At 45.6% G+C, this 13,758-nt stretch overlaps 1 protein-coding gene across 1 annotated transcript in view; it reads right to left on the reverse strand.

The window, feature by feature from the left end:
* The window catches only part of LOC133348676 (collagen alpha-1(XI) chain-like), a 153,018-nt gene that overhangs the window by 9,864 nt on the left and 129,396 nt on the right, over positions 1-13,758 (reverse strand). The window contains 11 exon segments of the mRNA XM_061561617.1: positions 160-209; positions 691-787; positions 2,439-2,588; positions 3,227-3,280; positions 3,721-3,756; positions 4,404-4,457; positions 7,903-8,010; positions 8,942-8,995; positions 12,070-12,123; positions 13,077-13,184; positions 13,526-13,579. Coding sequence (XP_061417601.1) covers positions 160-209; positions 691-787; positions 2,439-2,588; positions 3,227-3,280; positions 3,721-3,756; positions 4,404-4,457; positions 7,903-8,010; positions 8,942-8,995; positions 12,070-12,123; positions 13,077-13,184; positions 13,526-13,579 — 819 coding nt within the window.

The raw sequence follows: 13,758 nt of genomic DNA on the forward strand, positions 1-13,758 counted from the left end.
TTGTGCTGCCATCTAACTGTGTGTGTGCGTACATCGTATCTTGCAACAAATACGTTGAACATTTCTTTTGGGGAAATTGTTTTTGCTTGACGTGCCACTTTCCAGGATGCATTTCCTCAACGATCTGAGTTGAGTCTGCCTGATAATAAAATTGCTTACCTTGAATGAATCGCGTGAGCAGCCTTGGTTAGGGTCAATGTAGTACTCTCCTAAACACAAGTACGCACATAACCACTCATTGTAATGAGTGACACAATAAAGAAGCAGACAGTTCGCCTACTTCGCATATCTGTCCCTCCAGATCAATAAATATCCATTTTATGATTTACACATCCCATCAGACACATAGCCTTCTTTGCGTTATTAATTCGCCAGCAACAAAAACTCTGGACCCGTTTCAATATTCGATATCTTATCGAGTCAGGCTCTCCTCGAACCAATGCTGGTGAACTGCCTGATGGTTATATGCCATTTTAAGTTTACTGTGGCTTGTAATGATGGATATAAATTTAAAGTAAGAATATCTAGACAACTATACAATAAGAGAAAAAAGTATGTTTCTGAAAATATGCTTCACTTGCAGATAGTCTGCGCCTCAACATTACGCTTACTGTAACTCGTGAATTGAGTGGATCATTAAGGACCACAGAAGTTGCATCACTGATGAACACGTGGCTGGGGCAGTCTTACCGTTGGGCATGTCAGGGTGGCACATGAGCAGGTCTCGGCACGTTCGTGCGGGGTTTTCCTGTGTTCCGGATGGTTGCTTCATCTGTTCAATTTCAACCTGAAATGAATGAAGACAATGAGGTAGATTGGTTAGATTCTCGAAAAGCAGACATCCGCACAGAGGGAAACTCCCCTTTCCATGGTTAAAGAGGCTTCTGTCAGTGTGTATTAGCAGCTATGTACTGAATGTTGAACTTTTTTCGCACCGTACATAACCAACCCTCTTAATCAGAGGTGCGGGGGAAGGACAACAAACTAAACACAAAAAGCAGTTTGAAAGAAGTGAGTTCATAGTTTTGATTTAAAAGTGCAGAGCTCCAGTGGCTTCCTAATATCGGATGGAAGAGCATTCCAGACGGCTGCAGAAATACCTCTGAAGGCATACGGCTCATAAACACAATCGTAACGGAAGATCGGGAACAAAAAAAAACTAAAATGTGTGTAAAGAAGCATGGGAAGAGATGCACAGTTGGAGTTATGCTGAGAGAGAGAAAGAGGAACACCTGGAGTAGAGAACACATGCAGGTTACTGTTATCATCCAAACCTTTTTGGCGTCATCTGGTCCAACCCATGTGAGACTAGGCTCTAAGGAAAGCTGTCTCGGGTGTGGACCAATCAACTTCAAGGACAGTGCATATATTATCAGAGTTATGTTTTTTGTTTGCATTATGGCTGCAGGTATTGTGGTCTATGCAAACATGACTCCTTGTAAAAAAGGAGTCAGTTTTGTTGCCAGATAGAAGGGTAAAAAACAATTATCACATCATCCAAACTGTTAATAAAAGTGAGCAGGCTTGGGCAGGACCACGTCACGGCCAGAATGGACAATGGCCGACGGTTGCGAATAATAACGGAGTGGCAACCAAGGGATGAAACGCGTACCGAGAGACTATGGACGCTTAGGAGATGGAGCGATGGAATCAGTTTGTGCATAAGGCGCTGGACGGATTGTGGCATCGCAAGGATCGAGAGCGGTGGTGGTGGTGGCAGCTTGACGAGGCGCCCATCTAACAGTGGATTTACCCTGGCTGGTGATGATGGTGATGAAGGAGAGAGCAGTGGGAGGGGGTGAACCCGGGAAGGAGGTGTCACTGTTAACCGCACTCAGTGGGTGAGGGTAGTGTGTGGCCGGACCCGAGGCAGTGGTGCTATGGCTATCCATAGAAATAAGCCGACTCGGTGCCTCCCCCACCCCCCTTCCATATCCACACTCCACATAAAAAAAACATATTTGTACGCATCCCCTCAGCCACAGTGCCTTCTGGGAGTGCATAATTTCAGCAGCATTTAGTTAAACACAAGTAAACTCTGCACCCGTTGAGACATTCAGTGTCTCATCGGTAGAGTCAGACTTGCTTGAACCAATGCTGCTGATCTGCTCGATGTTAATAAACAAGGATGCTTTTTGACAAAAAACCATAAAACACAAATAACAATTCGTCCCAGAATAAGCAGATGAGGCTCCTCCTTCCCATTCCTGAATGTACGCATATTGTCTGGCTTACAAAAGTCCGTGCGTTGAACGTAGGAGACACGGTCACATCACGATGATTTAAAGAAGATTAAGAATGCAAAGTGGTATTAACTGCTCTAAATGTATTTAAAAAATTTTTCCAAACTTTCCCCAAAACAACCGGCCTACAGTCCTAGTCAGCGCAGGTTTTTGGATGTGCACTTTGGATACGCGGTTAACGCACAATGCGCCCACCTTCAGAGAGTTGAGAGAGCCGAATATCTCCTCCATCCCGTCGGTGTAATCCATGTAGCTCTGGGGGTCCTCGTCTTGCTCCTGGACAGCTCGCCGCGCCTTCTTTGCAGACTGCATGGGGAGTGGGTGGACCACCTCACCTGGAGGACCCTGCGGCAATAACCGCGTGGCCTTCGTGAGTCTTTGGTAGTCCACTTCCATTGTCACATCACATCAACGTTCCAGTGACTGTCTGCTCAAATCAGCATTCAGGCATTGGTGCTCATCTCCCGTTTACAGCCCTGCAAAGTCTAAATTCCACATTCACATTGCAGGGATGAGTGTCCATAGGACAACCACCACAGACTCCCCCCCCCCCCCCCCAAAAAAAAAAGTGCTACTGATTTTATCAACTCCGGAGGGATGATGAGCTGAGTCAACCCCCAACCAAGATTAGAACTTGGAACGTTCCCTTTGCGAGCCGCTCCCTCTACCGCCAAGCCACCTGGGCGGATTAACATTTAGACTGGAGTCTGATATCCTCTCTCGAGTTAAATCGAGCCATTCTTCACTCGACTGGCCTCCACGTAGAAGGGTCACCACAATGAAAATCATAGACAGGATAATGGCCTCATTTTCCCAATGTGCCAAATTGGAAAAAGTACGACATTTCTCAATTGGCAAACCTGTAGCTGCCCGTGAAACACGGCAATGAGAATGGCACGGACACCCAATTATCTCGAGATAATCATTGTTGTTCATTACTGTAGGGACGTGTGTGCACGTCGATGTGTGCTGTGCTTCTATACCGGGGGTCCGGGCAATCCTGTGGGGCCCATGTCTCCTCTTGTCCCGGCGGGGCCCTGCACCCAGACATTCACATCAGTGACACGGCAGCAGCAGTGATGTTAGGTCCCATGCAACAGTTCAAACGATGTGTTAAGTGCACTGGCTATTTTGATTATTAGCACTGACACACGTGACTGAACCGCATTCAAATGATGCAAGTGGCAGCCCCTGCAGAGCTAGTGCAGGCAGCACGGATAAACACTCACCACGCCCCTCTCACCTCACTCTACTCCCGTCCACACCCTCAACACTCCCCTCTCACCTCACCTCACTCTCCTCCACACCATCTCCTACCCCCCCTCTCGTCTCATTCCAGGAATAACATTGAAGCACATGTATACCACAGTGAGCCAGTGTTTATCAAATGATAGAGATTGGCGATGGCTTCTTAACGCAACTTGATTTAGCACTGATCACGGTGTCAGCGATGTGTGATTGACAATATTTTTTTTACCGTTGATCCTTTATTTCCTTTTGGGCCTTGGGGTCCCTGAAACAGCAAAAGACAAACAACAATCAGTGCGTATTTTTCATAGTCACGAGAATGTGCATGTCATCACATGGACATGTGTGAATTAGTACCAATGAGCACTTACTCATGGCTGTGAGTGCTGTGGAGTTCACAGTAGAGTATAGCGATAGCTAGTGGTGAAGGAATGGTAATTACAAAGTATCGGTTTAAAGAAAGGTTAATCTACGGTACATTGAGACACACAATCACAGCAGTGGATATAAACCTTGTGTATAAATCATAACAAGAAACGACCCTATTGACAGTAAAAGGGAGAATGAAATATGTGTAAATTGGGGCACGCGTTTGATATCTTTCAGAACCATTGGATAAAGATCAAGATGGCATCGTGGCCAAAGCCATTGATGCCACCATCCCTCGTCAAATGCTGTCTGCACTCCATCAGATCCAGCAGCCGCTGCACAGTACATACAGGAGGGACTTCCAAGATCTGCCCTAAAAGTCTTGACTCCACCACCACCTGCTCTTATACCTTCCCCTTGGTTGCCGGAACCGTGGACAGTATTAGATCACACCCCATATAGCCGTGAAAATGAATACACGTGAGTGACAACACATGCAGAATATGAAGTGCGGGCCCCTTTCTCGATGATACGAATACTCACAGCGAGGCCAGGAGGCCCAGGAGGGCCCTGCGGGCCACCGGGGCCTTTGATACCCTGCGAAATAAAGAAGCAGCCCACATCATCAGCATCGTCAAGAAGCGTGCATGTCTTTGCCAGGCCAAAACCATTACTCCAAACAAATACGTCTATGACACAAAGGACAAATTTGGCTTTAGCTAGAATACTGCTGTCACATGTGTGGTGAAACACTCAGTTCCTACCTCACTGCACTGGATAAAATTCAATGTAAAGCAGTCAGGGTGATTGATGATCCAGCACTCACTAATTCCCTCACACACCGATGATCAGTCGCAATCTCATCACTCCTCTGTTGTGACTACCATGGGCACTGTTCCCGTGAACTTCACACGGTGATTCCTCCACTTATGTTGCATGTATGTATGTAGGTTGAACTTCTTTCGCACCATACGTAGCCGACCGTGATAATCAGAGGTGTGGGGGAAGGACAGCAAACTTAAACACAAAAAGCAGTTTCAAAGAAATGTGCATAGCTCCTGTGGCTTCCTAATATCAGAAGAGCATTCCAGACGGCAGCAGAAGCGCATCTGAAAGCGTGCGATGGAGTGACTGTTTTTGCTAGATGGCCAGCCAAAATCCGATGCTGCGAGGATGATCATAGTTCGCGAATGGTTTATGCTCATTGACAAGTTCATTGTGGAAAGCGCTTCGTGTGTAAGGAGTGCGACCTTATAAAATATTAGTTCGAGCACTGGACCGACATGGTCGGATCTTGTAGTACCTGTCATGACACGTGCCAAAGAATGTTGTACTTGCTGCAGGTTGCTAATGTTTTGCCAGATGTCCCGTAGAAGTAGTGAGTTGCAATAATCGAGTCCTTGTCGATATACTTCGCTACACGCCACTGTGTTGGCTATGTCACGACTCAATCGTGGTCGAATGTGTCGTAGAGCCCTGATATGAAATTGCAGGACCTGACGATATTTAGCATGTGGTGATCAAACGACTATTCTGGTTAAGTACAGGTGCCGAGGCTCTTTAGATGAGTCCAAAACTGAATTCTGGAGTCTGCAACTGCCATACCTGATCCTCCCACAAATGTTTTCGCCAGAAACTGAATGCCAACCATCAGATCCTCCGATTTTTCTGGATTAAGCAGCATTTCGTTTCATGCAAACCACATGTGCACCACTAATGTACAATCTTCAAGATTAACCGAGGCTGTTCACATCTAACTTTGAGTTTACTGCAATGTACACTTGTAATCATCAGTATATTGATGGTACTTGATGTCATGTGATGAGATGACATTGGTGCTGACTGTTCGTCACTTAGCTTGACGAATTGTGATCAACCTATGACTCAATCCACCCCAGTGCCATACCCGATACACCGAACTTTGACCTCAGTCGCCTGATGAGTATCTCATGATCGACGGTGTTCAAGACAGCTGAGAGTTCGAGGCCAACCAACCCTGCGGCACACCGGTCATCCATGATCTTGCAGAGGTCATCAGTGATCTTTAGTTGAGCCGTCTCAGTGCTGTGGAACTTCTGATATGCCGAATGCAATGGGTTGAATCTGCCCATCGCAGTGATGTGGGGAAGTAACTGCCTTCTAACAAACGTGGTCCATGACCTTTGAAATCTTTCCCCGATAGATTGCAGGGTCACTATGGCTCAAGTCAACTTTTTCAGGAGGGGTGTTGCCTGCGCCATTTTGAACCGGTCTGGGAAACAGCCCTCACTGAACAAAATATTTGCCAGGTGGACAATCAGCGGAGCAAGCACGTCTCAGCATAATTTGAGAATCGGCATGTAGTTGTAGTGGAGCTAGCGATGTCTTATTTGGCAGCCGTGCAATGAACATCGACACCTCTGCCACTGACGTTTGTACAAAGGTCTCGAGTTTGCATTGGTTCCAGGTTGATCAAAATCAGATGACAGACCGGGAGAATGCATTGCCTTCCAGTTAGAATCTTCCGTCTTGATCGTCACTATTTTATTGGCGAAGAACGTCACAAGTACTGTGCATAGACCGGGGTGACTAGTTGATGGGTGGTTGGAGTGCAGCAGACCCTTCAGGATGTGTCACAGATCACATATTTTGTTTGTTGCGGTTGCACCCGAATTAAGAGCCGCATAGCTCACAGGGCTATACCTAATAAATGAACTTGAACAGGGATAGCCAGCCGACTGATTGACGTGTAGAGCATAGAACGATCTGTGAGACTCAATAATGAGTCGGTTGGGATATCTCCAGGTGGCTTTGTAACAGAGTCGGGCAGTCTTGAATCCAGTTTTATTCCAAAGATGCTCTGGCCTTCTCTGCATATGCTTCGTAGCGATTGCTTCCAGTGATAGCCAGTTACTGCATGCTTTTCCCATTCTCTTTGTGCTTGTTCAGATGGGCAGGCTGAATGTTTCATCCTATCCACAATGTGTTCATCCACCACACTGCAGGTCACAACAACACACTCACTCTCTTAGACACCCAATCACACACTCACCCACCAACCCACTCACCCATTCACTCACCACACTACACGTCACCTCACTTCTCATTCTGCTTCTTTCCTAGCACTACTCCACTTTGCAATTCACTCTCATCATCTCTTTTCTAAAACATTCTTCAATTCAAGAAAGGTGCCAACTTTCATCTATTACAACTTTTAAAGTGCTGTCTGTCGGTCGCCGCTTGCCATTTTGGGCATTTGGGCCTGCGCTCAACAACTGTGTAAAAAAAAATATCTACACTGCACCAATTCTGTAATTCCACCCACGAGGTAGGAATGAAATGCACAGGTTTGATTGCCAAGCCAGATTTGCTTCATTAAAATGGGTCTCTGTCTGTCTTCGAGAGTAATCTAAGATCTTGCTGCTCGTTTACAAGGCCTTACGAGGGCTCGTTTCCGCCTTATAGTCAGGAACCAGTTCAATTTCATGCCCACAGCAATGTCGTTAAAGCTCTGCCCACCGAGCCCTTCTATGCGTACCTCCATCTTGGTTGTGTCCTCGGGACGTTCGGGCGTTTACTGTGCCCCCCCCCCCCCCGGGTGTGGAACTGCTGACTGATGGAGATCAGGCTCAGTCAGGTTTTTCCTAATCATTATTGTTCCTCTTTGATTCTTATTTTGCCACCCGGATTGTTTTTTACGACTTTTACTCTTTTCAGTACTATTATTATTTACTGAAAATCACAAAATATGCAATGGAATGCAATCTCTTGCCACTATCATAAATAAATATAATTTTCACCTGCTGATGTGTGACATAATGTCAATTAAACGTAAAAAACAATGATTGAATTTGGTTCTGAGCAGTGTTCTTCAACTCACCGGTAAGCTGAAAAAATACTAATCGATGCGTTAAATACTTGTACACCAAGTGACTTGAATATGTGTTGAGTGGTGGAGGGTTCTTAATGACATAGCTTTGGTCAGATCGTTATGTGACCCAACCCAAGTATTTATTAAGAACCATAACATTGGCTGCGTGTTCAGTAACTTCTACACAATTACCGTGTCGCCCTTGTTGCCGGGTGATCCTTGGGTCCCGGGGAGGCCGCGGTCTCCCTTCTCTCCCTGCTCTCCGGGAGGTCCGATCAACCCGATCAGCCCAGGGTGTCCCTGAGAGTAGTGACACAAGAGCATGTCGTTCATTAAGACAGTCAGATGAAAGAACGTTTAGTGCATATAATACATAAACTCCCCTTGTACATTAAGCAGTCCACCTCTATGCATTCCTTCCATTCCTCTCTTAAAGCCTCACCTGTTATCGACTGCCCATGTTGTTCCTCGACCCTCCCCTCACCCCTCCACTTCTTTCCGTCCCTCCTCGTTAGTAATTCCTATGCACCCTCCGTCGCGGTCACTCATTCCAGAGCCCTTGCACACCCCTGCCATCTAACTCACAATATATTTGTATAATGTACTTATAAACTTTATTCATATTTATAGTGACTTGCTTACATTTTCTCTATTTTCCACTCCTATCGTTGTTGTATTGTTTGTTATTGTAAATTGCTGACCTGCCCCTACTGGACATCTGTGAGCTGCATAGTTCATCGGATTCCTCCAGTCTAAATAAAGATTCTGATTTTGATAATTTTAACATACCATTTCTTAAACAGTGTTAAGTGGCTTGTACCATATAAAAACAATAAGGTACACCTAAAGAGTCAATCCCAGAAGACTGTGTGGCTGATGGGATTCATAAAAAAATATTTTTATCATGTGAAGAGACAATCATGGCAAGGAGGCATATTTTCTGCTCATGTGTACAGGTGATGCGAGTGCGGGTGTGGGGGGTGACCTTGGTCGAGCTCATTATCCACGTTTATCTGAATGTGGATATCGCTACCTCCTGCAGGTTGCTCCCCTTTATCTATGCCAAAAGGCATGGATACAATTGGGTGAAAGTCATCCTTCTTTGAGGCCACATCTGGGTCGGTTATGGTTGGGTCCAGTGGTGGAAAATGCTTAGGTGTCTCAAGAAGCTCAAAGCGGGCACCAACTTCGGAAAAGAAAACAAAAATGTCAATATTAATACAATTCTTACCTTTTCTCCTTTAATTCCAAGATCCCCCTTTAGTCCGGGCAGCCCCGGTGGACCCTGAAACAGACATACACACCGCGTGCAGCAACCCTGAGTTTAATTCTCGCTCATGGCCAACACCAGTGCCGATTATCTGAATCGGTACTGGGCCTCCCCTAGGTCGACTCATCCTCAAATGACGTACCTGGTGTGGTGTGTAAATATCACCACAAAGGCAGTCAGGCGTGGTGCTGGCCAGCCACCCCCTCGTGTGCCGTGCCAGCCTTCATAGCACCCGTCGGTGCAGCACAGTCACCAATGTTCACTGCTACCCCGTGGCTATGGAAAGCCCCAGTGTGGAGTGGCTGTAACCTTCACACTATGGGGGCCTTGTTCGTGAATCCCAGGAGCGGTCGAGTAAACGTGTAACCGCCAGGGGTCACGACTCAAGTCTCTGCGATCCGTTTACTTGCTGCTGCTGCTCCTGTCGTTGTTGGAAATGGTTTCTCTCGTATATACACTTTGTTTGCCCCCCTCCCCCCCGTAGCCTCATTTGCATATGCTGTCATTTGCAAAGCATTAATTTGACGCTTATACTGTGAGCCTTAAGAATTAATATGAATTGTTGGATAGAAGCTTCGACAAACGCTTACTCATTTGCATGTTTAACTTTTTTTTTAAAACCCAGCCTTTGTCAAGATGAATGGTCTATGCATCATCATCATCATCATCGCTTCATACTGGTGTGCACCAGTTGTTCCAGTTCGAGGTAAATATTCCTGACAATGACTGCATGTACATTGCCTCACATGCAAGCCACTGCCATCATCTTCTAACTTTCCATCTCCGTTCGTCCCACAAACCCCACCCCCTCCCTCCTCTCTCTCTTTTAACGTCTCCTTGTGAATTCTTCTTCCACATTTTCTGTCAGGAATTAAGTTTTTATACTTTTGTCTGTCTTGAAAACTCACCTCATTAAATTGTCTTTTACCCCCTAGTTCTGGCTGCCATGTACAACTGGTTCTGCTTATTTCCTGCTTTTTGTAAAAATGAGATGTGCCCTACAAATGTTAATTATTATTACTCTAGGTCGTGCTCAATTATTGTTGAACAGTCATTCAAATTCTACATTGCATGCCATTCCTCTTCAGTGCACTCTGCATCAATTTCTTCAGTTCCCAAGTAGATGGAAATCCTAAGCGTCATTTAGAGTTGATAAAATAAGAAAATAATTAACCTTTTTTGGCAATACAGGTGTAGCTCCGTAAATGGGCTACATGTACTTACCTGCAGCAGCAGACAGGGCCCACCAGGGGCAGTAACTTGGACCCACATGAGGGTCGTTACATTCCCCTGCCCCAAAGCAGGGGGGGGGGGGGGGCTGTGGGGTGTTCTAGGATCCCCCTGCGTGTCCAGGGGCGGACACACCTGGGGAGGTGTATAAAGCCGGACCTCTGGACGAGTCTGGGGCCAGTCCGAAGACCGAAGCCTGAAGACCAGCTCGCCTAGGACCCTGGGAACCCCCTGACCCGCTCCCCTTCTAAGGGCCGGGACTGATTGAGCCAGTGGTGAGAACCTGGGAACCGCCGGGGCCCGACGTCCTTGTAAGGGCCGGGACCGAGAGGGCCAGTGGTCGAGACCCGTACCTTGGCTGGGTCGGGTCAGTGTAGCCTCCCCTAGGTCACCCGTAGCCGGAGGAGAGAGAGCCCGTGGTCCCAGTGATAGGGCACGCTAGCCCGGAGGCCGTACCTCCCCAGGTAGCAGGTAAAGGGACCGCTACCCCTTTGTGTTCGGGACTGTTGCTGTTACCGTTATTGTAAATAAACGTGTTGCCTCTACAAGCCGTCTCCACTCTCCTTGAACCCACTACACAGGTATTAAGATGTTCAAACACCTATTACAAGGCATTAAGCCTTCATCAACCGCACATACTTGTGGTAAAACATACAAGCAACTATGCTCTGATGCATGCATTATCTTTCAAAAAGTGATTGGCCCATACCAGAGACAGCCCCTTTTATCAATTTGTCTCGCCAGTGTTAGACCAAAGGATGCAAAAAGGGTTATTATATTATATATCTGCTTAACCCAAGCTATTAATGGCTTGGCGTTTGCATTGTCCTTGTACGGTTCACTTTATGCAGTTCTTTGCTCTATGGCACTGGAGGCTGTCTCCGTAGTAGGACTATCAGTTTTAAGGACAATGCATACATTATCAGAACATATTTGTTTGCATGTTTTGCCACGTGTGGCTTATGCAGACTTTATGCCTTGTAATAGCTGTGTCTATTTGGTGCTGTATTTTTGCCAGAAAACGTAAAACCTTCATTTTTCATCATCTTCATAGTGTAAAAAGGGTACCCATAGATATCAGTAAAGTGATTTCGTCTATGGATTCTTTAATTTGAGCCCTCAGCCACTGTTTGGTCTTTTTTATGATTAAACATACTAAAGGTTTTTTGAGATATATCATGTAAATATAAACGTGTCCTTAACCCGCCACCACCCAACAAGGCCAATTAGTAAGGTTTGTCATGTAAACAAAACGTGCCAATTAGTTACTACTTCAGCCCACGGGGGTGTTGGAGAGTAAACTCACAGCATTCACAATTTGAGTACCATGGCGTTTTGCAGGTAATTCCATCCAGCATCATCGGGTGGTGGTGGGTTAACGACATTTATAGTTATGCGATCTATCCAAAAAACCTTGATTATGAATAATACTGTTCGTGAAAGCCTTCGCGTCAAACTGGCAAACCTTTACGATTAAACCTTGCACCTCTGTATCGAGGACAATTGCTGTCAAAGTTCTCTGCACTCTCTCTGGTTCAGGTTCGCTTCACGTAATCTGTCCCAAGGGCTGCAAAATTCTCCACCAGGCTCGTGTGGGACTGCTCCCCACGCGGCATCCAGTCAAAGTGAATACTTTGCACTTCTCGTTGATTTTTAATCACCCAACCTCATTCTTACCTCTGAATACACTTCACACACTTTTGCGTCCAATATTAGGAAGTGTAACCCCACCACAAAGTTATCATGACTAAATACAATTTCTTAAAATATCTATCTCAATAAAGCAGACGACCTGGATGGATAAAAATAATGTCCTGTTCAGCACATAAACACCACCACCACGACCAGAGGTGACTTACCATAGGACCTGGAGGTCCCTTCTGCCCAGATGGACCTGGGGATCCTTGATCTCCCTGTGCACACACATAGACGCACACAACATCAAACACATCAGAACATCAGAGAGGTTTCTAACGAGAGGGGGGACAATCAATCCAAGCTCTGTAGTCTGCCAGTAGGGGGCAGCAATGGCAAGCTATGTATTAATGTGCGAGTATTATTTTCAACGTTGGGAAATGTGGACTATGATGCTGGCACTCAATGGCCTGCTTCTGCGAAATATGTAATAGGATCTTTAACGTCCACTCTGAAGCAGGTGGTGCGTGTGTTTTATGGCTGATGCACACCCCGGTGTGCATGAGGGTAGCCGCTGGAGTTGAACCACGAACCTTTGCGACAAGCGGCGAATGTGCTTTCTCTGGGCCACACCACCACCCCAATAATAACCACCACTTTCAATTTACATCATCGTTATATATGTATATTTGTTATACTTCTTTCATAAGTAATGCGAGGAACATGTGGCCATAAGCATATTTTAATGAATATTACTATTGCATGTGAAACAGTGGAATTATTATTTGTATCTTATTTGACAATACATGCAACAGACACAGACTACCAGACATAAACAATGAGCATTACACACTTACGCTTGGGATTTAATTGAGTTACTCGGTAGCAATGAAAGAGCATCCTAGCCCAATGCTTTCCAGCAAGACTGGACAAAAAAAGAATAGTACTTAATTGTTATTGCTTTTTGTTATGCATACTATTCGTATACATACATATAAATGTCAATATTTTAAGTATTAAGATATAAAGGGGTTGATGACAATGACAAAACTATACTAAGATGATTAAACAGGCCCAAGTTGCATAGACTGGCAGCCTGCAGAAATATGCACACTTAACTATTTTGGCAAAGTATATGTACAGAAAATAGGCAAACACTTTGAAATGGGCATACAAACAGGTACGGGTACTTCGAATTTGAAGCAAGTAATTATTACAAACATATTATTACCGCTGGGCCTGGTATTCCCCGCAGTCCTTCAGGCCCGGCCTTTCCTGGTGGGCCTTGATTCCCCACAGGTCCTGTCTTGCCTGGAGGGCCTTCCGCACCACCCTCCCCCTAACACACACACAGGGGAGCAGCACATTCAACATCGGGCTCTCAAACATTACTGGCACAGAGAGATGTTCATATCATTGCTGTCATCAGCGGCAACACCAGATCACCATTTTCAGAGTTATGTCAAACATCTTCTTTGATCCATTGCCAGGGTTATTTTCATGTAAATGTCCACGTAAAATGCATCTTTGAACACGTGTCAGAATGTGTTTTCTATGCGTGTGTGAATCGACATCCAGGACACCATAGCAAACGAGATGTTCCATCTTTTCAGGTGAATATTTTGATAAGAATTATTATTAAAAAAAATGATGTAATTGAAACCAAGAAAATGTACCCACCTTTGCGCCCTTCTCTCCTTGCTTTCCCTCGGATCCAACTGCTCCTGGTAGCCCCTTAAAACAAAACCAATTACCACAGCTGTCATTGCATTGGAATTACTACGTAACACGAGTTGTCAATAACAAGATGAAGATGTCACCATGGCCAAAGTCATGCACTCACACTTCGCAAACGATTTCTACCCTCCACCAAATATCCCGCAGCTGCTGCATAGTTGACACGCGATCTGCAC

The sequence above is a fragment of the Lethenteron reissneri genome, chromosome 27 (assembly GCF_015708825.2).
Source record: "Lethenteron reissneri isolate LAM-NWPU_2019-01 chromosome 27, ASM1570882v1, whole genome shotgun sequence".
In the NCBI taxonomy this organism is placed as follows: Eukaryota; Metazoa; Chordata; class Hyperoartia; order Petromyzontiformes; family Petromyzontidae; genus Lethenteron; species Lethenteron reissneri.